This window comes from Chelon labrosus, assembly GCF_963514085.1.
Source record: "Chelon labrosus genome assembly, chromosome: 10".
In the NCBI taxonomy this organism is placed as follows: domain Eukaryota; kingdom Metazoa; phylum Chordata; class Actinopteri; order Mugiliformes; family Mugilidae; genus Chelon; species Chelon labrosus.
Window position 1 is genome coordinate 16,478,117 of NC_140360.1, and position 26,018 is coordinate 16,504,134.

The 26,018-nt window shown below is 41.5% G+C and overlaps 3 protein-coding genes across 5 annotated transcripts; 2 read left to right on the plus strand and 1 right to left on the minus strand.

Annotated features, from left to right (window-relative positions):
• The first annotated feature begins 1,760 nt into the window (after positions 1 to 1,760).
• Positions 1,761 to 5,541, plus strand: LOC311494083 (NACHT, LRR and PYD domains-containing protein 3). Its single transcript, XM_084552943.1, has 9 exons — positions 1,761 to 1,942; positions 2,135 to 3,701; positions 3,793 to 3,954; positions 4,039 to 4,212; positions 4,325 to 4,498; positions 4,591 to 4,764; positions 4,872 to 5,045; positions 5,136 to 5,303; positions 5,407 to 5,541. Exons 2-9 carry the CDS (start codon positions 2,146 to 2,148, stop codon positions 5,474 to 5,476), a joined length of 2,652 nt encoding a protein of 883 aa, XP_084409069.1. The 5' UTR covers positions 1,761 to 1,942; positions 2,135 to 2,145; the 3' UTR covers positions 5,477 to 5,541.
• LOC311494084 (ceramide synthase 5-like) lies at positions 5,479 to 13,070 on the minus strand. Its single transcript, XM_084552944.1, has 10 exons — positions 12,619 to 13,070; positions 11,362 to 11,464; positions 11,024 to 11,154; positions 10,391 to 10,448; positions 10,200 to 10,250; positions 9,971 to 10,063; positions 8,495 to 8,623; positions 8,160 to 8,266; positions 7,900 to 8,056; positions 5,479 to 6,398 (listed from the first exon to the last, which is right to left on the minus strand). The coding sequence occupies exons 1-10, from the start codon at positions 12,792 to 12,794 to the stop codon at positions 6,255 to 6,257; spliced, it is 1,149 nt and encodes a 382-aa protein (XP_084409070.1). The 5' UTR covers positions 12,795 to 13,070; the 3' UTR covers positions 5,479 to 6,254.
• Positions 13,071 to 13,473: 403 nt separating this feature from the next.
• slmapb (sarcolemma associated protein b) lies at positions 13,474 to 24,524 on the plus strand. 3 transcript variants are annotated; one of them, XM_084553608.1, is made up of 10 exons: positions 13,474 to 13,561; positions 15,305 to 15,437; positions 15,719 to 15,778; positions 17,754 to 17,882; positions 17,986 to 18,060; positions 18,182 to 18,484; positions 18,921 to 19,191; positions 19,364 to 19,535; positions 21,342 to 21,476; positions 22,804 to 24,524. In XM_084553608.1, the coding sequence occupies exons 3-10, from the start codon at positions 15,727 to 15,729 to the stop codon at positions 22,879 to 22,881; spliced, it is 1,215 nt and encodes a 404-aa protein (XP_084409734.1). In that variant the 5' UTR covers positions 13,474 to 13,561; positions 15,305 to 15,437; positions 15,719 to 15,726; the 3' UTR covers positions 22,882 to 24,524. The 3 variants fall into 3 exon arrangements, with proteins under 3 accessions (XP_084409734.1, XP_084409736.1, XP_084409735.1); XM_084553610.1 differs by having other exon boundaries at positions 13,509 to 13,561; positions 15,323 to 15,437; XM_084553609.1 differs by having other exon boundaries at positions 13,558 to 13,575; positions 15,323 to 15,437.
• Positions 24,525 to 26,018: the final 1,494 nt, after the last annotated feature.

Consider the following 26,018-nt stretch of genomic DNA (forward strand, 5'->3'; position numbering starts at 1 on the left):
TGGTGTGTTTCCGTCCCTGTGTTTTACTGGTGATTTTTACACTGCTTGCAGGTAGCAGGATTCTGTGGGTGCAACATTAGCTGGTCAGCTGACACAGAATTTCTCTCGCAGAGAGTCAGAGACAACTGCAATTTATAAATCTGCAACTATTGAACCAGTAATATGAACTTAACAGGAAGGGTTTCTTTGTGCTTACCTTTTATATTTAAGACGATGACTCTGAGCCAACATAAACATATTGGAACATAATGGGGGTTCAATATGCACACGAGTGATGTGAAAACCACATATACACTGAAGAAAGAGTCCAACTTTTAAAATAAATGCACACTTATGTCCTAAACACTGGTGGCAATTGTTGCAGTGACGGCTAAGATAACCACATGTTGTCACATTGCACCGGAAAGATTACAATTGCAATGCCACTAGCCACTAGATGGCTGCCACTTATCAGTTCGACATCTTAAGACGTAAGCCTATTATTCTAGTATTAATGAAAAATAAACTGACTCCTCACGATCATCTGTTGCAGTAGATCTCATTTAATTTTAGGTGCAGTAAATTCATATGAAAGCCTTTGAGATCAGCCAGACCGAAATTACCCAAAGGGTCGGATGAGCAGTAGCCTACTCCATGGAACATAGCTTGACATTGATTGGTCTATATTCAGAAGCATGAAGACAAATGTCTACAACAGTCACTGACAGCTAACCAAGCACTGTGGTCGAATGGGGTGTGTCCCAACTGGCCGAATGGCGACAGTAGGCACTGCACACAAAGGGACAGAAGTTGAGAGAGCGTGGCTTCAAGGTTGGAACAGAAATTGAAATACATGTGCCTTTAAATATACTTATGATCAACACAGTTTTCTCACAATCTGAGATGAGGAATGCTTTGATATACAGTTAAAAGTAGATCTCGCAGAGCTCTGGAAAAAAAAAAAAAGTGCACTGCTGCTGTCCATTGCTCAACTACTGAAACTACAGCTCACTTTAAACGGTAGGAAATGGATTTGTCAACAGCAGCCTCAGCTCTTAGCAACACAGACCAGCTGTGAAGGACTCCAGGCTCCGAGGAGCAATTTTACAAAGGCGTTAAGTGACATGTGCTTCCTGTATGCTAATACCTGAAAAGTGGTGTGGGATTCATTCAGTTTATTCAAAGCATCTATCTATGTACATATTAAATTCTATCAAACAATTGTTTTGGTTTGGGAGCGATCCAGGGAACCTTGCTTTGTGTATATGAAATCTAATCTAATGTAATTTAAAATCTTTTTCACATTCCAATTTGGTAATGAGATCTACTATTTTAACTGATTTTATTTATCTGTTTTTCATTACTTTTTAAATTTTTTGTGTGGGTCACTTTATTTAGATCATGCTTTACAAAATAATCAGACATATCAGTTTAAAGCATCACATAGAATAACAATAATAGTGAGAAATAGTGAGTTTAAGATTAAGTAAGATTAAACGAAATAAAATAAAAGTATCAAAGTAAGAATAAAATTAGTGACATGCTTTTCTTTCTTTTTTTTGTTATGTGCGCTATAGACTCAATTTAGACCATCTGGACTGAATATGATGTTTTCCTAACTAAATAAAAAGGTTAATAATAGTGGAAGGGCATTATTTTTAAATTAACGTAAGCAATTCAGTTTTTTCCTTACTATTCCCAAAATTTACCATGGATACCCTTCTCCTTTTGAGTTTGCTTTACAAGCATAGCGGCCCTGTCGTCTGTAAGACAAAGTTCAGGGATTAAAATACCGCAGTGCACTTCCTGGTTTGAGTGGGTGGTTTTATTGGTGCTGTGGCTGGTATGTGCATCACTTCTGCAGCATTCCCACTGTAGGTGTAACGTTTTTTAAACAGAACATCTGTCTGCTCTCTAAAGATACGTTTTTCTTGCTTTATCTTCCAACAAGACTGCATCCAAGGTAACTATGGGTGTTTTGAAATGTGCCGCGTGCATTGTACCATATCATAAATATGTGGATAAACACTTGTTGAAGTTGTAAAGTACAGGTTGTTACACCGTTGCTCTATTGCACACAGGCATGACAGACTTCCTGCCCTGCCACTCTGGAATAAATTATTTTAATTGTGTGTTATTACCTCTGTGTCCTCAGAGATTAACGCGATGGACAAAGCTGCTGTGCTGACTCACATCCTGAAATCAAGGGGAGTGGCTACTCTTTTTGGTGGAGAGCTGCCTGCTAGTGTGATAAGCAGCAATAAGTACATACCCCCGCTCTCCTCTGCAGGTGACACCTTTCCCTCAGTTGATCACACCATCCACGCCTCTCTGTCAGGTGACAACAGAGCCGTTACGCTCGTAGGCCCAGAAGGATCAGGTAAAACCACTGCTCTACAGAAGCTGGTTGTGGACTGGGCAAAAGGAGAACACCTTCAAAGGTTCTCGCATGTTTTCCACTTCCAGTTTACGGAGATAAATTCTCTTGAAGGTGCGCTGTCTTTGGAGACTTTAATCCAACGCAGTCGTATCCCTCTTGGGCACACACCTCTGGTTCTGCAGAAACCTGAGGATGTGTTGTTTATTTTTGATGGCCTGGATGAGTACAAACACAGCCTGGACCCCTCTGTTCACACCTTCACCTCTGACCCGAGCCAGGCAGCCACAGTGTCCTGCTTAGTGGCCAGTCTGTTTCACGGATCACTGATGAAAGGAGCTGCCTTTGTGGTGGCAACCAGGCCAACAGGATGTCTGAAGTTTCTTAGTGGTACCGTGGTTGAAGTGTTGGGTTTTCTGAAGCCTCAAAGAGAGGCCTACTTAAACAGCTTTTTTACTGACCCTGCCGCTGCCGAAAAAGCTCTAACACACATGGAGAGGACTCTAGGCTTTTATGATTTCTGTACTGCTCCAAGATTTTGTTGGACAGTTTGTTCTATTTACAAGTCTCTGATTGATTCTGGAGAAAAACTTCCTGAAACTTTATCCCAGCTGTTTGTAGACATCCTGGCCCGCCTGCTTCAGACACTGTCGCTGAACGAGGCCCGCAACAAAGACCTGGTGTTGGCCTTAGGCAGGATGGCCTCTCATTGTTCTCACGAACAACAACCGACCTGCACCAAGGAGCAAATGAATTCCTTTGGTTTTCAGCCATTTCTTACAGCAGCTGGTGTTTTCCTGCGAGTAGCTGGTGAACTGGATTCAGACTCATGTGTCTTCTCCTTCCACTCCAAGCTGATGCAGGAGTTTGTCTCTGCCGTGTCTTTCTTTTTGGAAAAGTCGACATTTGGCTGCGTGGAGAAGATGCTGGAAGGCGGTGCAAAGTTCATAGATGTGTTCTTGTCCGGGCTTTCAGAGCCAGTTCAGCGCAGACCCCTGGAGATCGTGCTGGGGGAGTTCAACTCTGAGCAGATCAACTGTTTTAAGAGCTGGTTTAAAAGCAGCTCAGAGGCGACGCTTCAGGGATCCTACAAAGACAAGCACCACAGATGTTTCCACCTGCTTCTTCAAGCTCAAAGTGAGAGTTTGGTGAAAGAAATCATCAATCCATCAGATCGATTAGGCATCAGCTATGGCGATCTGAGCCTCCAGGAGAGTGTAGCGCTCAATTATGTTGTCACGTGCCTCGGCGAGTTGGAGACACTGAATCTGTACCGCACGAGAAATTTGACAGCGGAGCAGGCAGCAGCCCTGGCTCCAGCCATGCGTCTGTCACACAACATAAGGTAAGCCAAATAAAAAAAAAAGATTAACTTTCATTCACTTCATGTGTTCAGCTTGTCATCGTGTGTGACATCGCTCTGTTGTGTCCCCCAGATTGACAGACAGCACCTTGAGTACAGAGGCTGTCCCTCATCTGGCTTCAGCTCTCAGCAGAGGCATCACCTCTGACCTGCACCTCGCTCATTCCCACCTTGATGATGAAAAGTTAAAGATTATCTTCTCTGGACTCAAAGACTCCAAACTTCACAACTTGAAGTAATGTTTGCTTTAACGGACTTTTATCAAAGACTAAAAGCAGGAATCGTAGTTTTATTCTTGATGTTTTGTTTTTGATTTCAGCCTGTGGTCATGCAGACTGACGGAGGCAGGCTGTGAAGACCTGGCATCTGTGCTGTCCTCAGAGACCTCTCATCTGCGCGTGTTACAAATGGGGGCGAATCAGATCGGGGATCAGGGCTTTGTGAAAGTGTGCAAAGCCCTGCATAGTCCTCACTGTAAACTACACGAGCTCCTGTATGTACTGAAATAGTACGCTTTCATATCTGAACTTTTGTATTTTCAATATTTATGTGTAAGTCATTGACCGTAAGGTTTGAAAATTAATCTGATTTCGTTTTGTTGAAAGGACTGAACGATGTGACCTGACTGCAGCGTCCATGGAGGCTTTATCAGCAGCTTTGTCTTCTGGTCAATCACAGCTGAGAAAAGTAAACCTGGCGTACAACATGATTGGTGACAGCGGAGTGGAGGCTTTGTGCAAATCCCTGCAACACCCACTCTGTAAACTGCAGAGCCTCGGGTAAGTGTGTTTCAAAATGATAAAACTACTGTCAACAGCCACAAGCGCCATTCCTTTCATTCCTGTGATCATCCATGCTGTTTATCTTTCAGATTCTTTGATAGTGACCTAACAGGTGGATGCTGTTCTCATCTGAAGCAAGCCTTGGTGTCAGAGCACTGCTCCCTGTCAGAGCTGGATCTGTCAGTGAATGAACTGGGCCAGGAGGGGGCACTTCTGCTCTGCCAAGCCCTGAGTCGACCTAGCTGCCCTGTAGAAAAACTCCAGTAGATAAACCTGCTTTAAGACTTTTCAGTGATATAGTACCGCCTTTCTCAAATATTTAGTGAAATTCAGATAAGAACATTGGTGTGTATTCTGCTCCACCCTGCAGCTTGAAACGATGCGAGCTGACTCTGCCGGTGTTCAAGGAGCTGGGCTCGCTGCTGAAAAGTGCAACTTGTCAACTGAAGTCCCTGACTGTAGGTATAAATAAAGTAGGAGACCACGGGGTTAAACATCTTTGGGATGCAGTTGTACATCCAAACTGCCGGTTGGAGGAACTGGAGTGAGTTGACGAAAGCATTCTCCTCATACCATTTCTTTACTATCATCACTTTACAGTGCACTACATTTTAATCCGTTTGTTCTGTCGTAGCGTTGAAATGACCGGTTTGACGGACGCCTGTGTGGAAGACTTGTGTGCTGCCGTGAGAGCCAGCAAGACTCTGAAGAGCCTTGAGCTGAGCAACAACACTCTGACTGATGCTTCCGTCCCAGCTCTTGTCCAAGTCATGAAAGACAGTGCAAACATGCAGAACATGAAGTAAGCACAGTTCAGGGTTTAGGTAATTAGAAACTATTTTTAACATAAAGTTTTCATTCACAAGAAAGCGCCTAACTACTACTTTTGTCTCCAAATCTTCCAGCCTGAGGTACAACGACTTCAGCGAGGACGTTTTCGACATGTTGGACGAGTGTGATAAAATAAATTACTGAGGAAGGCCGACTGGTCCACTGTGTGCTGTGGGATCACATGCTGCACTGATAAAGTATTATTATTATTAATTAAAAACAGATTTAAAAATGAAAATTCTTCATCAGACAAGCAACTTGATCAATCCAATTTCAGTTGTTTATCTTGGTTTATGACATTTTAATTTGTAACAATCATCTGCTGAAGCCCAACTCGTTCCACGTTCACCATTCATTGCATAATAAAACTCCTATATAAAGGTCATCAGTGGGATCAATGATGTTTTATTAAGAAATCTTTGTCATATTAAATAGGCACATTTGGTATCCTGAATTCTAAGCTTACAATAGCAGGGTATTCAGTAAGACAGATGCAGTGATTTATTTTACAGTAGTAAGATGTATTACCCATTTTTTAGTTAGATGTTTTTACTAGGAAAATCTATTTTCAAGAATATGCAGTAGCAGTGTAGGCAGTGATGCATTTGCTGCTAACTTTAAGAACACACACACCCACACACAATCACACACACACATACACACACACACACACACACACACACAAGCAGAACGAGGAGCAGACGGACCACACACATTTTTTTGGGTCTGCTCCTGTAAGCAAACAGCAGGTGTAAACTTCACACTTGTAAACCCAACTCAGTAAGACATAGCTAAGTCTGATTGCCACACAGGGAGTTCTCCTGTATCCGTGTCTCCATTTGAACCTCAGGAAATCTGAGTGGAAAAAAAGAAAGTCTTTTCAGAATTAAAGCCACTGGAGGTAAATATCTCCTCTTGCCACTCAGTGTTCATGAGTATCTCCGTTAAGGCTCGCGGTGCGACTGCCGTCCTTTGGTTTTAGGCTCTGACTGGGGTTTTTACTGCTACTGGAATGAACCTCCTCGTCTGAGCTGCTCTCTATGTCACTGCGGTCATCTTTCGACACCTGTAAAGTAAAACACAAAGACGGTCATCAGTTTCACCGCCTATTATAATGCTATCGTAATTTAAACATTTGCTGCTGTTAAGTGGACTAACGTGCAAACGATGACAATGCTAACATGCTAATGTTAAAGGGAGAACTAAGGTTGCATTACAAGCAGTAAACATATTGTCTGATTAAAAGTGTGCAAACATTTCTAGAATCAAAATCTGAAAATTAGATAAAGCCAAGCTTAAAATCCTTGTTTGATTTAGTTGACATACGTTAATCAAAGATTTTTAAAGGAAAGAATTTTGAATATTCTCTGTACCACTCCTTAAATCGGAAACTACTGTGAGCAGCAAGAAAAATCTATTTCCCTGTGTTTTTAGAAACTAAATGTGATATAATTAAGGCTATGAAGGACATGTGAACAAACCGCTTTTGTAAAAATTTTCAGAATATAGACAGAGGTTGGTGTAAGTTGTACCGAAGTGGAGACTTCCAGCTGAAAAAACATGTTTGCGCTTGTAGGCTTTATTAAGTCCTGCAAGTGAGGCCCAGTTAATTATTTCTAATAGACAAAGTGCATGTAGTAAAATAAACACCTGAACATTATCTCTCCACCTGTCTGAACGATATGGAAGCACTAAATCTCAAAACTGCTTGCATGAGAAGCTAATTGTCCCATGGAGCAGATCAGCAGGTCATACCTGTATTTTTTATGGTCCCAATGTCAGGGTAGCGTGTTAGCACGCAAGTATTTTCTAGACAAGTTACGACGAATGATTGAGATTTTAGCCTGAACATGGTTCTAGAGGAGAGATCACAAATGTTTACACAGTTTTGCCTTTGGTGTAACATGTGTGGATTAATTTCAGGCTGTATTAACGCCATGAAAAGTCAAGGGATCACTGATGTCATTAGGCTTGATCCTCTAGATCCTCTAGGTATAACATTTGTCGAGATAATTCAGTTTTTATTTTATTTCAGTCTTTTTCTAGTAGTGTGTCTTACTGACTGCATAAGCATTGTCAATTCTGCCCATATGTGCAGCACATACAAAGGATTGAAACTGTGTCGCTCTAAGACCTTGGTGCAACAAGTTAAACATTAAACTGGAAATAAAAACAACTGAGATAAAAGAAAGTATAATATAAATATAAAGACCAAGGCACGTAACAGTTTGAACTGAGTCCAATGTTGCACGAAGTGTCCGGTGCAGAGTTTAGCAGGAGCAAAGTGAGACATAAAAGGAGTCAATGAATAACGTACAATATAAATGTCAGATGTGTGTGCGGGAGCGAACACTTCCTGAAGGAGGAGGAGCAGGGAGAGGCATGACCCCAGCTGGACTCTGATCACAGACGTTGCAGTTAAGTACTATGTGTCTTTATCATTAGGTTGTCAGGGTGCCCAGAGATATTTCCATCTTGACCAAAGTGGCAGACCAACTGACCAAACAACAGATACCGTCTTCCCCACAGCCACATCGCTAGCAAGCAACTGCACACAACAGACTAACCTTTCCCTTGAAGACGGCTTTGACAGCAATGCGACTGATGAGGTAGAACCAGATGATGTGAAGAGTCTGCAGCACCAGCAGCAACCCATTGAACAGCCACCAGGACTGATACGGCCCAGCAATCTCCCAGCTCTCAAACAGGACGCTGTTGATGATCCTACAACGAGCACACGCATAAAAAGCTTACTACATGCCTAATAAAGTTTATAAATGGCTTCTAGCTGGCAAGAGTAGAGCGATTAAGTAATCATTTGTCTCACCAGAAGGGGAAGAAAACAAGCCGAGTGACGAAAAAGATTATGCTGAACACCACAAACAGGCCGTCACATAGCCTCTGGTATTTGGCATAGTTGGCCAGCTTGGCTGCCTTTGGAGAGTAAAACAAAAGAGAAAAAAAGGTATCAATGATTCACGATAATAAAATGTCAAACCAAAACCTCAGTGCTGCGATTTGTAGTAGTACAAGTAGGACAAGCTGTACAAGTAGATGAGTCATTTCTGTGATCATATGTTCCCAGCCGAGTTTGCCTACATTTTGAATAATGACGCCAGTTAAAACGAGTTTTCACGTAACAGGCAAAAGAACTAAGTTCACCTCAAGGAAGATGTCAGACGCATCGTGCAAGCACATGACCATAGAGCCGGCTCTGAGCATGTTGTTGGCGTAGGAGAAGGTGATCAGGACAATGGTGGCCAGGTGGTGCACGAGCATGATGACAAAATCCTGTCATCAGGGGAAACGGAGAGCGACGATGACAAGAGAGTGAGAGAGAAAGAGAAAAAAAGTGGTAAATGGGATGCTTGAGTTAGGTGCGCTGTCAGTTTACAAGCAAATCACCTGCGGCCAAATGAACAATGACAAGCAACAGGTCTTTCCACATTGATCAAGGCTGTTGTTTGAAACACCTGAAAGACTGCTCTAATAACTGGCTAGGACATGAAGATGCTTTGTGTCTTTGAACAGTTGTGTGAAAAGTACGTTGCAGTTTTGTAGCTATTTGCATAATCTGAATTAAATAAAAAATCTATCCAAAATCCAAATTCGTTACACCTCATATCCATAAAATTAAAACCAGAGCTGTCAGATTAGGTGCCAGTGACATCCCTTCTTAGGAGTGTCAGAGGAACCCGACCGGTTTATTAAACCTACGATATGTACACCCTGGTGTTCTCTTTATTATAGAGGCATGCAGTGGTATCGATGCCTTCAGAATAATAAGTTGTGGATGTATACAGAAAGGGCTTTGAAAACAATCCCCCATTAAATCATTCCACAGTAAGAAAACCACCTACAACGGTCTATTTGTCCTGAACTGACCAACCCAGCAGATTCAGCCCAAGTTCAGACCGTCAGATGCAAAGAGAAGTCTCCAAGGATTCCAGACTTTCATCACATCATCTGCATTTACCTCTTGAAACTGTTTGTGTCAACGTGTCTGTAAGTGTCTGTAAGAGTTTTAGCATTGAAAAAGAACCTTAGATCAAAACCACAGTTTGCCAGTGATGATAAGACAATGGGGTTTGGGGTTGTTTCGGAGGATGTGCAGCTTACGCTCGCTGATTCAGCTACGGCTTCTGAGTGATATCAATGAGTGCTTTAATAGAACCTGATCAAATCTAAATTTGACTTTTCAGCAGGCTCATGATCCCAAGCAGCCCAACAAATCCACCAAAATATTGTTCAATAAGAGGAACTCAAGTGTTCTTCCATTGCGTAGTCAAAATTTCCTCTTCTGGTTCAGCAACTTTATCAGTAGAGACTACTTCAAAGAGGATCAAACGTTTGCTTGTTCAAACACAACAGAAAAACTTGTTCTGTGAGATGTATTTGACATTAGGTAACTATGCATATGTGTCACTGTAACTTTTATCCTCTAAGCTGCTTTGTCAGATCACAGATTCTAAAGATAATTCACACATTCTGCGACAGCAAGTAATATGATATGGAACAGACCATCAAAAAACAAATAAAAGATAAAAAAAAAAAAAATGGCAAAATGGCTCTGGTACAAAGGCCAGGAAGTATATGAGAGGCACCTCAAAAGTGTCACTTAAGCCGCTGTTGACTCACCTTGCGTTTTATGTCGGTGAACTGGGAAAACATCAGAGACCAATAGAAAGCCAGCTCAGCCACATAGTGGTTGTACTGTCCAGGAGTCTGAGGCTTTTGGGAAGGAGGGAAACAGACACACCTTTGACAAATATGTATATGTAGCCTACTGATGTACCAATATTATGAAGCAGAGCTGATAAGTGTGCAGCTGGGTATGATGCTTAGCAGTTAATTAAACAATGTTAACCTGAAAAGGGTAGTTGTACCAACAATGCCTGGTGTCCCACATCCAAGGTGACTAGCAGAAACAGATAGAAGTGTGCACATGACTGAATTAGCAACGACAGACAATGTGAAAATTAAAACTATGAGACACTTCGGTCAACCAGTATACGTTGTACAGAAGCATGCTAGTTGTAGCATGCTAGTTCTACTTACCACCCACAGATAGCGAATGGCATAGATAAAGATCGCCAGGTAAAATGTGAATCTCCACCTGAAGGGAAAGAAATGCATTAATTGGGAAAACAGAAAAAATATCTCTTCTTGATGTTAAGAGTCTACAGCCAGGATAACAGCTCTGTAACATTTACCACATTAGCATGCAGGCATTCCCTAAAAAAACACTAGTAAGACTAGTCATTTTTGTCATTGGCCAAAGTACTGGCCACACATGAATTTGGACTTGATGATTAAACTACATGAAAGTCATCACTTAAGTGATACCAACTCATCCAAAGGGGATGTCTGTACCAAATTTATTGACAATCTAATCCAGAGTCAGAGGATCATTGATGCCATTTGGATTCATCGTTCATCATCATGATATACTGACATGATCAGTGAAAACTGTGACCTGCTTCTGGCACCAGAAGAAAAGGCACAAGATCACCAAAGTCAATGGGATTTATCCTCTGGGGACCCTGCCTGGATGTTTGTGCAAAATGTCACATCCATCCATGCGATGGTTATTTACATATTTCTGCATGGATCACGGTGGAGGACCCACAGACAGAGCAGACTGGTTGTACACTACACAGGAGCATGGTAGGAACCACTGTATCGACCTACATGCTCTCACAGAACTTTCTCTGTGTACTGGGCCTGTCTTGGTTCCGTCGGATCCGAAACCATCTCTGTATTTTTCTCACATCCCAGTCCAGCTGCTTTGAAAGTCCATCCAGTTGCCTCGAGTCTGGACACTGGGGAGGACAATAAATTACTTATTTTTTTCCATGTCTCTGTTCCTTAAGTGAAAACTGTAATCGGCATGCCGTGTCATGCAATATGTGGTATTTACTGAACATATCATTATGCCTGTGGTCTTGTATTCCAATGCAATAACATCAGTGCTGCAGTGTATATAGGAACATGTAGTGGACTACGGAACAAACACAGGCTTTATGTACCGCTTTGGACTGATACAGCCTCTCCAGGACAGCGTTGGGCTGAGCTCGCCGTGGCACTCCCGCCTGAATCTGAAGTATGTGGGCACAGGGCTTGGCCACTAGCCTGTATACACACAGAGAGTGGGGATAAAAAAGAGAGGGTGGGGACACAGAGATGGTGTGGTATTAAAAAAGACATTCAGACGAGGAGGAAGTCAGGAGAAAAGTTAAAATTCTCTAGAAACAGTTGGCAATGTTTTGTTTTTTTTCCCCCAAGGGTTTCCCTCACTTGAGTGACCTGTTTGGCTTTCACAGTTTGTTATGTTTGACATGGAAGTGTGTTGGTTTAAGAGGGAGTGAAAGAGAGCACAATAGAGGCTATAGGGGAGACACAGGCTAGCGTTAGAAAGAAGGAATCCTGGGGAATGTAGCACCTCGCCTAAACACAGCGTGATGACCTGTCATGTGAGCGTAGGGGAGGGACACATCCAACCAAATTCTAATGTGTGTCACAGGATTATCTGGTTTAGCTGACCAGTGTTTATGCAGAGACTCTGAGCCATTCATTACATGTCAACCCAACAACATCCCACTTATGCGGAATGGTTTCACAATGTGACAAAGGGCTGTAGTGATTTGACTTAGTTAAAAAAAAAAAAAGACTGAGCTTTGCTGTAAAAAGAAGTTTGAAAAGCATCTTAACAAGGCTGCAAAACATCCCATCGATCGCATACGGATTTAAAGCAGTTTTTTCCCCGTGAAAACTTCTACAAGACTACCATTGCAATGCAGGGCAAACAACTGCCCCAAGCAGTCAATCTTGGTGTGCCCTCACCTCAAAAGAATGTTAACACTGTCAAATAAGAGGCAACAGAAAACCCAACAAGAGTGAGTTCTTGTATTTTTAGATCTTATATTGCCTCAGTACAAATGGATGAACTATAATCATCTGAATGAAAAGACACGTGCAAAGATCTAATGTGATGCTATAAAAAAAATTAATTAAAAAAAAAAAAAAAAAAAAAAAAACACAGCCGGGTTTGTTTCCTTTAGTTTCCAGAAGTTTGTGACCATAAAAAAGGCCTCATTGCGTTAAATTTGCTGTAAGTAGTGTGACTTGTTTAGTTGCACTTCCCATTTTGTTTCATTTTTCTTTATGAACCACAGTTGCCACATCAGCCCGAAGCCCACAGCTGCCGACTCATTCAGACCAGGCACAGAAATGAAGAGGAAACTAACGCTACACTAAAATAAACAACGAGCAAGGGTCGGAGTTACCTCTCAAAAAGCTGCCTCAGGAGAAAAACTCCCACGGCCAGAGGGAAAGCATACAATATGTGCCGGAGTCGGGGATATTCCACACCAGGTGGTGGATGCTCCAAGTCCGCCCATGAGACATTTTCGGGAAGCCAAAATCTGTCACTCCAAAACCAGTCGTAGAGAGAAGAAGACATCGAGGAACAGAAAACAGTAGCAAATAAGCCAAATCTGGACTAAAATAAATAAATCACTGGTCGGACATCTGGTGGCTAGAAATTAGAGAACATAAAACTTAGCAGTGATGCTTTGTACTCCGCCTCCCCGTAGCAGTACTCTTAGAAAGCATCACTTCTGGTTAACTCCTGAGTAAACTGTGTGCAGCTTTTACTTGACACGTAACAAGCTGAAATTGAAACGCCCACCACTATTCAAATACGGTAAAGCGGGCACCAACTTTGTTTCCCCGTGCGCGTTTATTTTAAGTATTACGACATGCAAGAATAGACCGGAGTAGACCTTCAAGTTAAAAGCGATGTCCGGTGTATAGTTATTTCACAGTAAGCTATTCGCTCTGTAAGTCAGTAAATGATGAATTAATACAAATATAATGGAAATGTCTTAAAACAAGAAGGAATAATTATCACCTATTAAATTACTAATGAAATATAATAAAAATTAGATCACTCTTGTATAAATGTGATCTGTTTCAAATGAGTCAATTACGTTTAACTAAAATATTTAATTGAAGGGAAACTCCCTGTTTGCATCTCCTCAGGATGACGCCTCAATAAATAAATAAATAAGTAAATAAATACCGAGATAGTCTGATGCCGGATTTCAAAATTAAAGCACCATAAAATGTCACAGTCTCGGTGGCCTGTCCTTTCACGTGTGAAACCATTGGCCGTGACCGTGTTCCCGGTGAGGAGGCTGGCCTTTGCCGCAGTACAATTTCAGTGAGGTATTTCACTTATGGTATGCACACAATATTGTTTTCTCTGAGGCTGCACATTCAGCGTAGTTGTGAATTTAAAGTAAGGCTGTGTGTTGGGCAGTCAACGCCAACGGCAGTTGACGTTAGCGAACACCAACGGACGGCTAGCTACCTACAATTAGCAATTAACCATTAGCATCTATCATCGTGTGATTAGCTTATGCTAAGTTAGCCTTCAACGCAAATTGCCGTCAGTAGCCTAGCCGTGTTAATTTTTAATTATTATTTTTTTCTTTGCCAATTTAAATGCTGAATTTAAAAGTAATAACAGGTAATAAAAGCAAGTAGCTTAACAACCTAGCCAACTAAATTAAACATGCATGTTTGATAAAGATCTCTTAGTTTTTCAGATGTGGATGTTGGCTGTTAAACGGAATATAATTAAACATTTACCCTATGCCACTAATGAAAAAGGGGGTTGTCTAAATAGAAACATGTGTTGGTATAATACAATTCATCAATACTACAAGCTACAGCCCCCAAAATGAAAACACTGTTGAATCAGCAGCTCTCACTTATTTTAAACAAATGTTAAATACCATAACCTTCACGAAGCTAAGCTTTAGTGCAGGACTGTTCTGTAAGAATGCATTAATTTTCACTAGTGTACCTCCTGAATTGGCATGTGAGTGTATACTTCACTCTTTTTGTCTTAAAATCCCTTATTTGTAAGTCCTTGCTGCCAAAATTAGCAATTGCAATTTGTAGTTGTTTCCATTAGTAAGGGCGATCTTAGTTTCTGCTATAAATATGCTTGTTGGCAGTGGTCTGGGCAGTATTTCTTGTAATTCATTTATTTTTTTTTTTTTTTACAACCTGCTTGGCGAGAGTCACAACACTGACTGAGATGTGTATTTTGCCGTATTAATTCTACTTTCAAGTTCTTTCTGTATGTTATCTTTAGGCATGCTCTTATCTGGAAAAGACTTTTGGCACACAAGCTATTCATACTTGCATGATTGAACTTTTTATTGATAAGAAATTATAGTATCATTGGTGCTATAGCATTTCACAGCCTTAGATAAGTAGATGAGCTGATATATATGTGGGCCAAGTTGGCCTTTGCAACCATCCTGCTGCCAAGGTCAAGCTTCAAACTAAATGAAAAGATATTAAGAATAATAATGATAAAGCATCTAAATAAGCCTCCCCTTGCATTGCAACATACACTGCTAACAACGTTCTTCTGTAGTCCAGTACACACATTTAATTCCCTCAAGAGTTGCAGCACAACTTCAGCTTTCAGGATGACGTGAAGATCCAACCCCAAAGGCCAGCACTGAATAGATTTCAAGTGCTTAACAAGTGGCTCGCCGAGGAAAATAAGAGAGGATGCGGATGCAGCACATACACAGCACACGCACTCTTACTGGCTGTCCCAATTCAGTGTCATCCTGTAGATCTTTACATCAGTACCAACCAGCCAGAGAGCAGCTCGGCACCCTGAACAAAACCCCTCTGTGTCAGTATGCAGCTGCAGCTTCCGAGATGCCCTACTCGGATACATGACCCAGTGTGGAGGGTCTGGGAACTTCAGCCACAAAATAGGGGGGTCAGGCTTTTTGACACGTTCATCTGACTCCCCTTTAATGCAGTAATTCATCACAGTTTATGTGTTTGTCAGTTTACATCAGTCACTTGTTTGTCACCACTGGCTTCAGTCTTGCAGAAGTAGAGAAGTCTGGTACACGGTGTCTGTCATCCCATCAGGGTCCCCCCCCTTCACAGGTTGGACTGCTCCATTTCGTGTCTGAAAAAATCTGATAGTTGGAGAAGAGTTGTTCATGTCAGGGACTGCTGTAGCCTCAACACATACAGCACACTAGCTCCTGGACCACCTAAGGTAATTTTTTTAATATAAGTTTTATTCTTAACGTTCAGTATTGTTTTCTGTGACCTATTTCTTTAAGGAAATCTCTTGGCAGCTCTGAAAAGCTGCCTCTTCTAAAAGTGGTAGATGAACATGCAGTTTTGTGTTTACCTTTTAAAAAATCTCTAAAAAATAACAAGAACCATAATCTTAATCAGTTAAATTGAGATATTTATTAAAATATATCAAGATGGATTATTCATTTACAACTGTATTTATATATTTACATGACATTTACTTATTTTTTTCCACAGATAAACAAATGGATCAAAAAGAGCTGAATGATCCCCTGAATAACGTATCCCTCATTAAAGGTAACCTAGCTCTATTGTTTCCTTTAAAACAACAGGCATAATCTAAGTGAATGACTTGGCATTGTTTTGCTCCTGAGATGACTGGGCACATCTCGCTAGCTGTCAATGTAAAAAGAGCAACAAAGCATGAGTCACTCTTTAAATGAGTGTCTGGACCTATAAGGACAGCTGCTTGATTTCAGAGCTCAGTGGGATATAGATGACCTTGTTTTAGAGACTGATTCCTCTTGTGTTAACAGCTTATTAGAAGATGGAGTCTCTTTGCACAGAGGGCACATCAGCTGACCGATGTACGTTAGCGCTGACATTCAGGGTGACAGATTAAAATAGAAAGTAGTGGATGACTCAATCATACAGTGCATAGAACTTAAAAAAATCAACAGAGACGTTCATGACAAAATGTGCACGCATGTTTGCGAGTGAATCAATTTTGCATGATGAATGAATTTGTAATGCTACACTGCACAGTATATAGGGAACACAAAGCAAACAGTGTCCTCACAACAACAGTGTCTCAGTGATTTCTCCCATTCGGCCACATTCAGAACATTTTGTAGCTGTAAATTTATATCACCTCTGGTGGTGTGATCAGCAGTTTTAAAGACCGTAGACGTTCAGTGGGAGCGCCGCTAATCCTCTGATTTTGGTTAAAGAAAGCTGTCACATTCATTTTGGAAGGAAACGGGCGGCGAGGGAAGATGGACCATGATGGCTCTAGCCTTCAGCACTTGAGCTATAAAAAGACTTTCTCCTACATTTTTTCTCTCATCACTTGAGGCACTGTGATGCTCAATATCCCCAACTCGTCTGTGAGATAATTTTAAACATAGACTAATCCCGTTACTACTTTGTCAGGTGTCATTCTGTGATGCGGACGCAGAATATCAAACGTGTCTAAAGATAACATGTTGCACTCAGCTGGAATACTCTTTGTCCCTCCTGCTTTCTTCAGAGGACATTCATCGTTCCCACAAACTGGAGACAGACGACATACTTACAGGGAGCCCACTCGCATTCTGGCTCTCAGTCATGCATATGCATACGAGAAGGAAAACCACACACTGGACAGAGCACTGCCCCCCCATTCTTTATCTGGCACACAGCAGGGTGGTCATGTGCTTGTGTCAGAGGGTGTCACCAGTTTCCAGCCTTTGTTTCATACCCGTTAATTTTAGGGAGATATAGCGTCTGATAGCGTTGCTAACAAAACACGAGTGTGTGTATATTTGGGCTCATGTAACCCTGAGCGCTAGACACCATGACATCACAGTTTTCACTATAAATGCAGCATTTCAAGGCAGTCCAAGTCCTGTGGTGTGACCATTTATGGTGCACATGCCTGACCTGTCCAGACTCTTGTTTTGGCCTCTGCCAAATGCACCATCTGAGATGAGGTCATCTCTTTTCCTAGCCGAACTAGATTAGAGGATCATGATATTCATTGGGTATTTGCAAAGCACAAGTATTTGTGGCGCTTGTTTCCACCTCTGGGAAACACAACAGATCCTTGACAACACTGGCAAGTCTATTCCCTTTGTGTGTCCAGTTTACTTCTAACAACAACTGTTACTGTTAATAAGCAACGTAGATGTTCCAGGGACTCGTATGAGGCTGATGTAATGGACAGTTTGGACAGAAAATGCAGTTGTGTCTATATATGGGTTAGCAATTAGTTTATGTAATAGACCCATTTTAATATCTTGGGAAATCATCTAGTCACCCTGGTTAAATATTTGGGACTGTAGCAGAATAAAAATGGCTAAATTACTTTTTGTTATCCTCGTATTTTATGGCAGCCGCCTGAATTGCCATCATTACTGTATCATGATTTGAATACTACTTTCTAGTGACTGTGTGTGCAGTCGGTTGACCTTTGCTGGAGGCTAAGAAGCTGTGCCCTTACAACTAGATGTACATGTTAAGAGAATGGGTTTTCTTACCGAGATCAACATTTTGTTCTGTGTTTCTGTATTAGATGACTTGACCAGGTCAAACATGGGGTCCTCTGGCGACTCAGAAAAAATGATTCAGCACTTGAAAGATGAACTACGAGATGCCCAGGAGCAAGCTAACACGGAGAAACATAGATGCATGGAGCTACAAGGTAACATGGAAAACCTTGAATGTTTGACATACATTGTCTACTCCATTTCATACAATCCGCAAACGCAGCCAACTCCAAATGAATGGTGGATTATGTTTTGTAGGTATCCTGGAGGAGGAGAAGAATGGCCGTAAAAAACAAGCTGATGAATCTGCAAGACAGATCAAACTTCTTCAAGGTAGGTCTGTGTGTTTGTGGATTAACGAGGTCTGTGTCTTTGTTTCTGAATGGCATGGCTAAATTTGTCTTAATAAAAATGGTATCCCTGCTAATGTTAACGCTAACCATGGCTTGGACAGGCCAGCTGCGGCAGCTCCAGGATGAGATGGGCGTCCTCAGAGAGCAGATAGATGTCTCCTCCAGTTCACGCGACGAGCTACAGAGTGCACGTGATGAGGTGAAGTCGCTGAAACGTGCCCTCGAGGCAGCCACTGCTGAGCGGGACCGCGATGTTGCTGCTGTCCAGTCTAACCTGGCAACCGCCTCGAATGATGTGGATAAATGGCGTCAGACCGCCAACAAATACAAGAGCGAGATTGACAGTCTGCAGCGTGATCTTCAGCAGCAGAGCAAGCAGTGGCAGAAGACAGCAGAAATACAAGGTGCTACATGCTGCAATGTATTAGATAGTGGATAATCTGATGCAATAACTGTCATAATAGGAGTATTTATTTGTCCTACATAAATAGAAGGATGTTTGCTTTTAAAAACAATTCTCACATATTCTTGAGCTGGGCAGGCGCTGTCTGTATTTCTTAATATTTACAAATGAAAAACAATATTACCTTTATAACTGAGGATTAGATTGTGATGTAGCCACACTGAACAAATCTAGCAGGGTAGACAGTTAAAATTAAAACCTTAAAATTATTGTCACTCGTAATCAAATCCTCAGTCTCAGTGGCTGCATATGTGTTGTTATTAGAAATTATTTTTAGAAACATGTTTTGTTGTGATATGAACTCTATCCGTGAGCAAATTAAATACAGAACATCTGCTCAAATAAAACACAATTACATAAAACCTTCTCTTTCGCAGCCACTGAGTTGCAGTCCATGCAGGCAGAGTATATTGGTCTCCAGAAGGAATGTTCTGTCCTGCGATCTGAGAAACAGGACATTGTGAATAACCACCAGAGGGAAAGGGGCAGTCTGCAAAGTGAATGTGCTTCCCTCAGGGCTGAGAAGGAGGAACTCCTCAAGGCCCACCAGAAAGAGAAGAGCAACCTGCAGAATGAGTGTGGAGCACTGCGCACTGAGAAAGAGGCAGCGCTGCAGAAACAGCAGCAGCTGGAGAAGGACCTTGCCAGGTCAGTGCACTGATCTACATTACCAAGAGCCTCGCCCCCACCTTTGTGCTCCCTCTGCCTCATTTGCTTGACTCAGCCCCAATGTGTTTTGCTGCACAGTATTCCACACACACACTTGTTTCTTTTAGTCATCTTTTACCTATTGAACTCGGTGTTGCTTTGTTTCTGGCAGTTTGCGTGCCCAGAACTCTGAGCTGAATAACAGTCTCGGTGCCCTTGAGCGATCCCAGCAGGAGTTGGAGAAGAAGCTGGTGGCCCTGCAGCTTCAGCACAAGGAGGATAGCACCAAGCTGCAAACCCAACTGGAGGAGGCAGACAGCCACAGCAAGGCTCTGCAGAGAGAGGTATGCTATCAGGACTAGACATCAGCCTGACGGGACACAAGGAGTCAGAATGAGTCATGCTGAACAATATTCTACCTCAAACCTGAACAGTTCTCTCTGCTTTTTCTCATATTTTTCAATTCTGCTGCATATCTGCTCTTGTTACAGTTTTGCTTTGCCCACAGTTGTTTTAGGCTTCAAGTCTATTTTCCTCCACTTATGCATGTACGTGACGGATGGATCTTCGAGCTAAGCCATAAGAGCTCTGAATGCAGATCTGTGGTAGAACAGATCCAGTGTAGACGCTGGAGGTGTAGCCAGTGTGCTGTTGACCTGGCTGCTTTACAGTGCTAGTGTTGACAAGCTGTTACAGTATTTATGAAGTTTCCAACATGCGCTCTCAGCAAGGGGGAGAAGGGCTCTTTGGAAAGCAAGTGAAATCCTACTTTTATTAAAAACAGAACCATTTAATGAAATGATCATTTTCATTTTTCATGTCATGCAGGAAAGCAAGACAAGCTACTAAGGGAAGGTTTAAGTATATTAAGCTTGAAGCAAATTGACGTTAAAAAATACCACAAATTACATTCTCTCTGTTTTTAAAGCAGGGTGAAGTTTATTTTGTGTTTCACACAGAATTCGGACATGTCTTGGATATTCAGATGTAGTAATATTGGTCTGTTTTCATTGTCAAGCTGCACCTCTACATGTGGACCATTTAACCAAGAGTTAATGATTACACATTCAGCAGGATTGCTCTGTCTGCTACTAGAGCAAGAGTAAATTTAAACCTTTTCCCTAGTATTTGCACTCTGTAAATGGCTTTTATTTGAATGTCAGACCACCAGGCTATACTTTTTTATTCTGGCTATTCTGAGCCCATTTAGATTGATATTTCCTCTCAGAGGCACCTGAAGCATTAGGCTTTGTGTTTACCATCTGCAGGCTGCTTCCCACGGGACATGGGCTGCTGTATTGTGCATTATTAATTTATTTCCCTGTAAACATGATTTGATATTGTAGTCTAGCCTTGCTTACCATCAGTTCAGACTTCATAATACGTTTAACCTATAAATAGTGGGCATTCAGGACATGTTTACAAGTGTCAGATGACTGTAGAGAGATACTGTCCGAGTGTTTTGTTTTATTTGTTGTAGACATCAGAGACTTTGTGCTTAACACATGGCGATGGACTGAATATCCTATGTTAGAATAGTGCTTGAAAACTGGACCAGCCGTGCATCACTGTGAATCTGGGTCCACTTAGAACTGATTTTCTATTTAGAGACGGTGTTGTAGTCATCAAGGCCAGTACAAAGTCACAGCCGCCACAGCTGAATGTTGAAGAGAGCTACACGGAGCTACCTAAATGAAATCACAGTCTTGTAAAATGGAAAGCTTCCCCCAGTTTCAAACATCCCATAGATTCCTGTCTGCTGGCAGTGCTGCGATACTACTGTGTATTCCCAGTCAGGTTTAGCAGGCTGGACAGGGGTCATCCAGTGCTGTGATACTCACACAGGAGGCCTCTATTCAACAGGGATGAAGTCATCCTGAACCAAACGTCCCAATGTGGCACTGCTCATTCAGTCACTGAATGGAAGTGTACACAGAGTGCCCTGATTAGCTAAATAAATAGAAAACTCATCAGTGCTGAAGAGACTGGGGTATCCTGTAAACAGGACAGAGCCTGTGAGAAATGGATACAATCTCATAAGTGCTCCAATCTGCAAAACTAGCAAGTCATGCAGTGGCACTGTGTGTGTTAGAAGGGTGTAGAGGCGTGTATTTTGTTGAATTTAAATGTTATAAATCTGCTTCGTGCAGTGTGAGGAGGCTAAGACAGAGCTGTCGGACCTAAAGGAAAAATACGAGAAGACTGAGCAGGAAAAACAGGCGGTTACAGATGAACTCGAGGAGTGCAAAGCCAGCATGAAGGAATTACAGGAGAAAGGAACAAAGGTGAGTGCTCATCTATCAAGCACTTGACAGAAAGTAAACACTATTTTACACGTAAATCTCTTAACACACATAATCGCACGACTCTGAGAAATGATGCATTATACTATGATAAACATATCTTTAATTTTTATAAGGGGAAAACGTCTTGAGCTGTTTTGGTAGCATGGACTTTGCTTGCAGATTTGCAATGACATTATACTGAACGTGTTTATTTTGTGAAATATCTCCAGTCACAAAAGATGAATCTTTTGTGAGGTTCACAATATTTTTGTCTCTGCACACCTGCTCCCTTCTACTCATCCACAATTTTTTTTAATTTTTTTTTTAATTTGCTGTTCACATATACGGATTTAAAAACCTGGGCTAGAGACAGCTGCCATTTATTGTGTAGGAAATCTGGTTTTGTCTCTGTGCGTCATTGCTGAGCTCAACTGACTCGAAAAGCACTCAGCGACACAACAGAGGAAAGAAAGGAAGGCTGTACGACACTGTGACCACTGCCGGCTCCGATAATAAGTTTAAATGCTAATCAGAGCGTTTGGGCATCATTGTGGTATTAAAACACTTTAAACAAGTAACATAATGTTGAATAAACTCTGCTGACTATGCTATTCTGTAATAATGAAACAAACATGTGTACTCATTAGAGGCCAACTACTTTGTTGTCCGTATGTGTGAACGCACCATTAGACAGTGATAGCCGTGTGTGACTTTCAGATTTTTAAAAACACAAATTACAGACAAAAAAATAACTGACTAAGGGTTGTATTAATAAAGCTACGCCCAGCCAAAGTTTGTCCCGTTGCGGTTGATTACTATAATATCCCTTCCCTTCTGTAGACTTCCCTATTGCTGCCCGTTCAAGCCATAGTCATCGGCCTTATCCTGGCTTTGCTGTTTTGGTGCTTCGGCGCATTGTGGTAGTAAGGTACACATTACTCCCGTCAAGTCAGCCTGCACCTTCCATTCTCATCTGTGTCTTTTCAATCATTGCATGACTTTATTTGGTTTTCCTCATCCCCCGCAGAATGCCTTCCTTCAGGGTAAACTCCAAAACTTGTCGTCTCAGAAATCTAACCCCTCTAATCATACAGCTCCAACATCTGACATCTGTTTGTCCTGTTTGGATGGCTTAAGATGCTTAACAGTTGCTTTCAGTTGGCTTGGATGATGCTTATCTTTATCTAAAAGAGCTGTTTGTAACTTCTCTGTGCACTGCCTTGATCTCACTTGCAAGCTCCCTCTGTCAAAACCTCTGCAATCCTTGGATGGGTGGTTCCGTGCGGCGATGCTCAAGTTTCCCTTTCTGTGTTGCCACTTCTTTCAGAAACCGTGGATGATCTGGGGGCCTGTGGTCGCCGTGGCTCTAACAGCTGTGACCGCTGCTGCGCTCTTCAGGACCTGAAGGCAACTCATTCAAACACACACAAGTTGAACCTATATTTGTCGTCAGATGTCCAGACTTGCCCTCCTCATCATATCTGCACTATTAATCAGGAGGGCTCATATTTAACTCTGTTTAATTTTTAAGATGCTCTATTTTAGATGGCAGACACGTTAATAAAAGAATGTCAGTTTTGTGTGCAAATCAACAAGTTTGTAAGTCTGTTATTTGAAGGAAACCTAGTGGAGTCGTATTTTGTTTACCATTTGAACTTCTAGGATTTTCCATTAATGAATGTAAAAAAGAAATACTCCACACACTTGACTAATTCTAAGTATCTATGTGATATTTTAGGTGGATCACTTGAACTTGTCTAACTGTAGCACATATATGTAACTGTCAAAATAATAAATAACGTCACAATAACACGGCCCCTAATGGAGTGCATGATGAAGGCCATACGTGGGTAACGGTACGTCAGTACATGTTGGAACAGTGTGAGTAAAGTTGGAAGTCTGAGGCATGTGAGGAGTCTGGTGAAGGTATTTGATAAAGTTGAGCTTGAACAGGATTTTCTTTTGTTTGTTTTCAACAGAGCATCATTAAGCAGAACCGCGCCTTTAGCTCACCTTCAGAGCCACAGTTTCTTTATTGAGAACTAAAGTTTGCAAATATTCTGTGTGTTTGACTTCTGATTTTCATTTTAAAGTCGTGATGATGGAATACACTCACTTGCCAGTTCATTAGGTACACTAATGAAAACAAATGCATTCTAATGTAAAAGCTCACTAAACACTAAATCCCCCTTCATGGCCGTTTTCAGTTCTTTTGGAGGATGCAGTTTGTGATGCTTTTGAAATTAAACTCAAAGCCGTTTCTGTTATTTAGCCTGACTAAAACCAGGTTGTCAAAATAAGAGTAATACAATTGAGTAATACTACATACCCCAGCCTCCAAAATGAAAACACAGTTACTGAAAAGAATAACCTTCATGAAGCCAAGACTGTTACATCAGGATGCATTCGTTTTTGCTGGGGTGCTTGATGAACTGGCAAGTGAATGTATATATCTGTTTTGTTTCTGTACCAGCTACTAACCACTTTCACTGCAGCTCTATCTCCTTAACAAGATAAACGGTTTCTCTCTTGCATACCAAAGGGAAGTCTGTGTTCATCAAAACATAACACAAAATAATAAGTTCTTGCATTGTTTTTAAGTGTATTGTGTCTCCTCATACCAGTAGCCACTGCAAGACATCAGTGTAGGAGGGACATTTTTTTTTTTTTTTTTTTGTAATTTACTTTAATCTGAACTTGGAAATGAACCCGCTGCTAAATCCATTCAGCTTAATTTTGGTTAAATGTTTGCATGCATCCTGTGAGTTTGTGGAAAATCAAAGGGTCATTATTAAATATATACATGCATATTACTTTGGTGTACTTATGATTTTGCTAAATTCCCTGGAAGTAAATATAAAAGCTATGTATTTTTCAGCTTAATGTTTATGAATAACTGTTCTAACATGTGAGAGTGACCTGAATTAAAGATTATTGCACCTTATATTCACTTCAGTTAACTGACCGAGCTGTGTGAACATGAACTCCGACCTCCGGCTGCTACGGGTTAGTTTTTTCTGAGCCACGCTGCAGATGAACAATGAGTGTATACAGTCTGTGTGAGATAATTTCTTCTCGTGCGTACAGTGTTTGAATGTTGAGGTAAGGAAAATGTGTTTTGCTGAATATTTTTACTCCTGCCCTCCAGCAACCTGTGACATTAAGGAGTCTTATCTGCTGTGTTGCCCGCCCCTTCCAGTCGTGCTCCTGTGTTGCACGTGACATTTAAAGAAGCTGCTCGATGCAGACAGCAGGAAGCCTGTGGTGTTTTCTTCTGAGAAATGTTCTGTGAGGTAAACACGCTGGCCGACGTTAATACATAGGGAGAGAGAGCAGCTAAACAATGGGACACTTTTACTGTGCGGGCAAAGACCCGCAGTTTGACTTGTGTGTTCTGTCAAACTGGAGGTCATTGTTGCCCCCTCGGATGTCACAGTGTGGTGCCTTACTGTGAAATCATCATCATAGTAATCAAAGGAAGTTTTGTATACTAAACACTTTTTATGGTCGTAGGTTTGAATGGACTGAGCTGTTTATTGTAAACAGAAGGAAGCATACGTAGTTCTTTCAGAGCATTAGAGGTTTGGATATATTCTGGGAACATGAATCATGTTGTAGTCTTCGCAAGGGGTGAGATATGACTTTTTCATTCCATATAGTTTGCATAGGTATACAACTCTTCAGCTACGAGCAATGTCACTTATTGGTTAAAATGTTAAATGCAATGGGGGGGGGGGGGGGGGGTTATAGCTAAAAATTAGCTTTCTCATCACCTCTTCTGTTTTCTGGAGTTTGACAGTAAACATGATAATCTCGTGGCCATGTTATCAGGATTTTCTCTGAGCTTGAATAAGAAGAAATATCAAGAGTAAAAAGAGGAGTGTATAGAAGACAAATAATGAAATAGAATAGGATGAAAAAATTGTACAGATGAATTGTCAGACCAGCTTTTACACCTTGTGGTGTAGTAATATTGCACATATTAAGAATGTCTGTTGTGGAGACTAATGGCAGCAGGAAGGAAAGACCTTCTGTATCTTTCCTTCACGCATCGAGGGTGAGGCAGTCTGTCGCTGAAGCTGCTCCTCAGTTCTGTCAGGTCACCACGCTGAGGCTGAGGCTGAGGCTGTTAAGTCTACAACACAAAACCTGCTACACAGATAGGTTTAGGAGGCACTGGGAGCCTAAAGAACGACTTTTATTAAGGTGCTATTACTCTAGAGCTTCATCCATTTGGACTAAGAGTGTCTTCAAACCTGTAGTTGGTTTGTTCCGGAGATGAATAGTTTAATTTTCCATGGATTTCTTTTCAAAGCAAAATGTGCCGATCAAAGCCACACAAGGACCTTCGGCTCATACAGAAAGAAGTGAAGGTACAGATGAAGGTCAGTCTGCCCAACTGTGAAGTTATTAACATTCTCTGATGCTAGTCCAGGTAGACCATGATTCAACCTGCGGCTAGTGGCTAGCAGCTGTGGATTTCACTCATCCACATGGATGGATGGATGGATAGATCTTTGTTGTCATTCAAAATACACAACA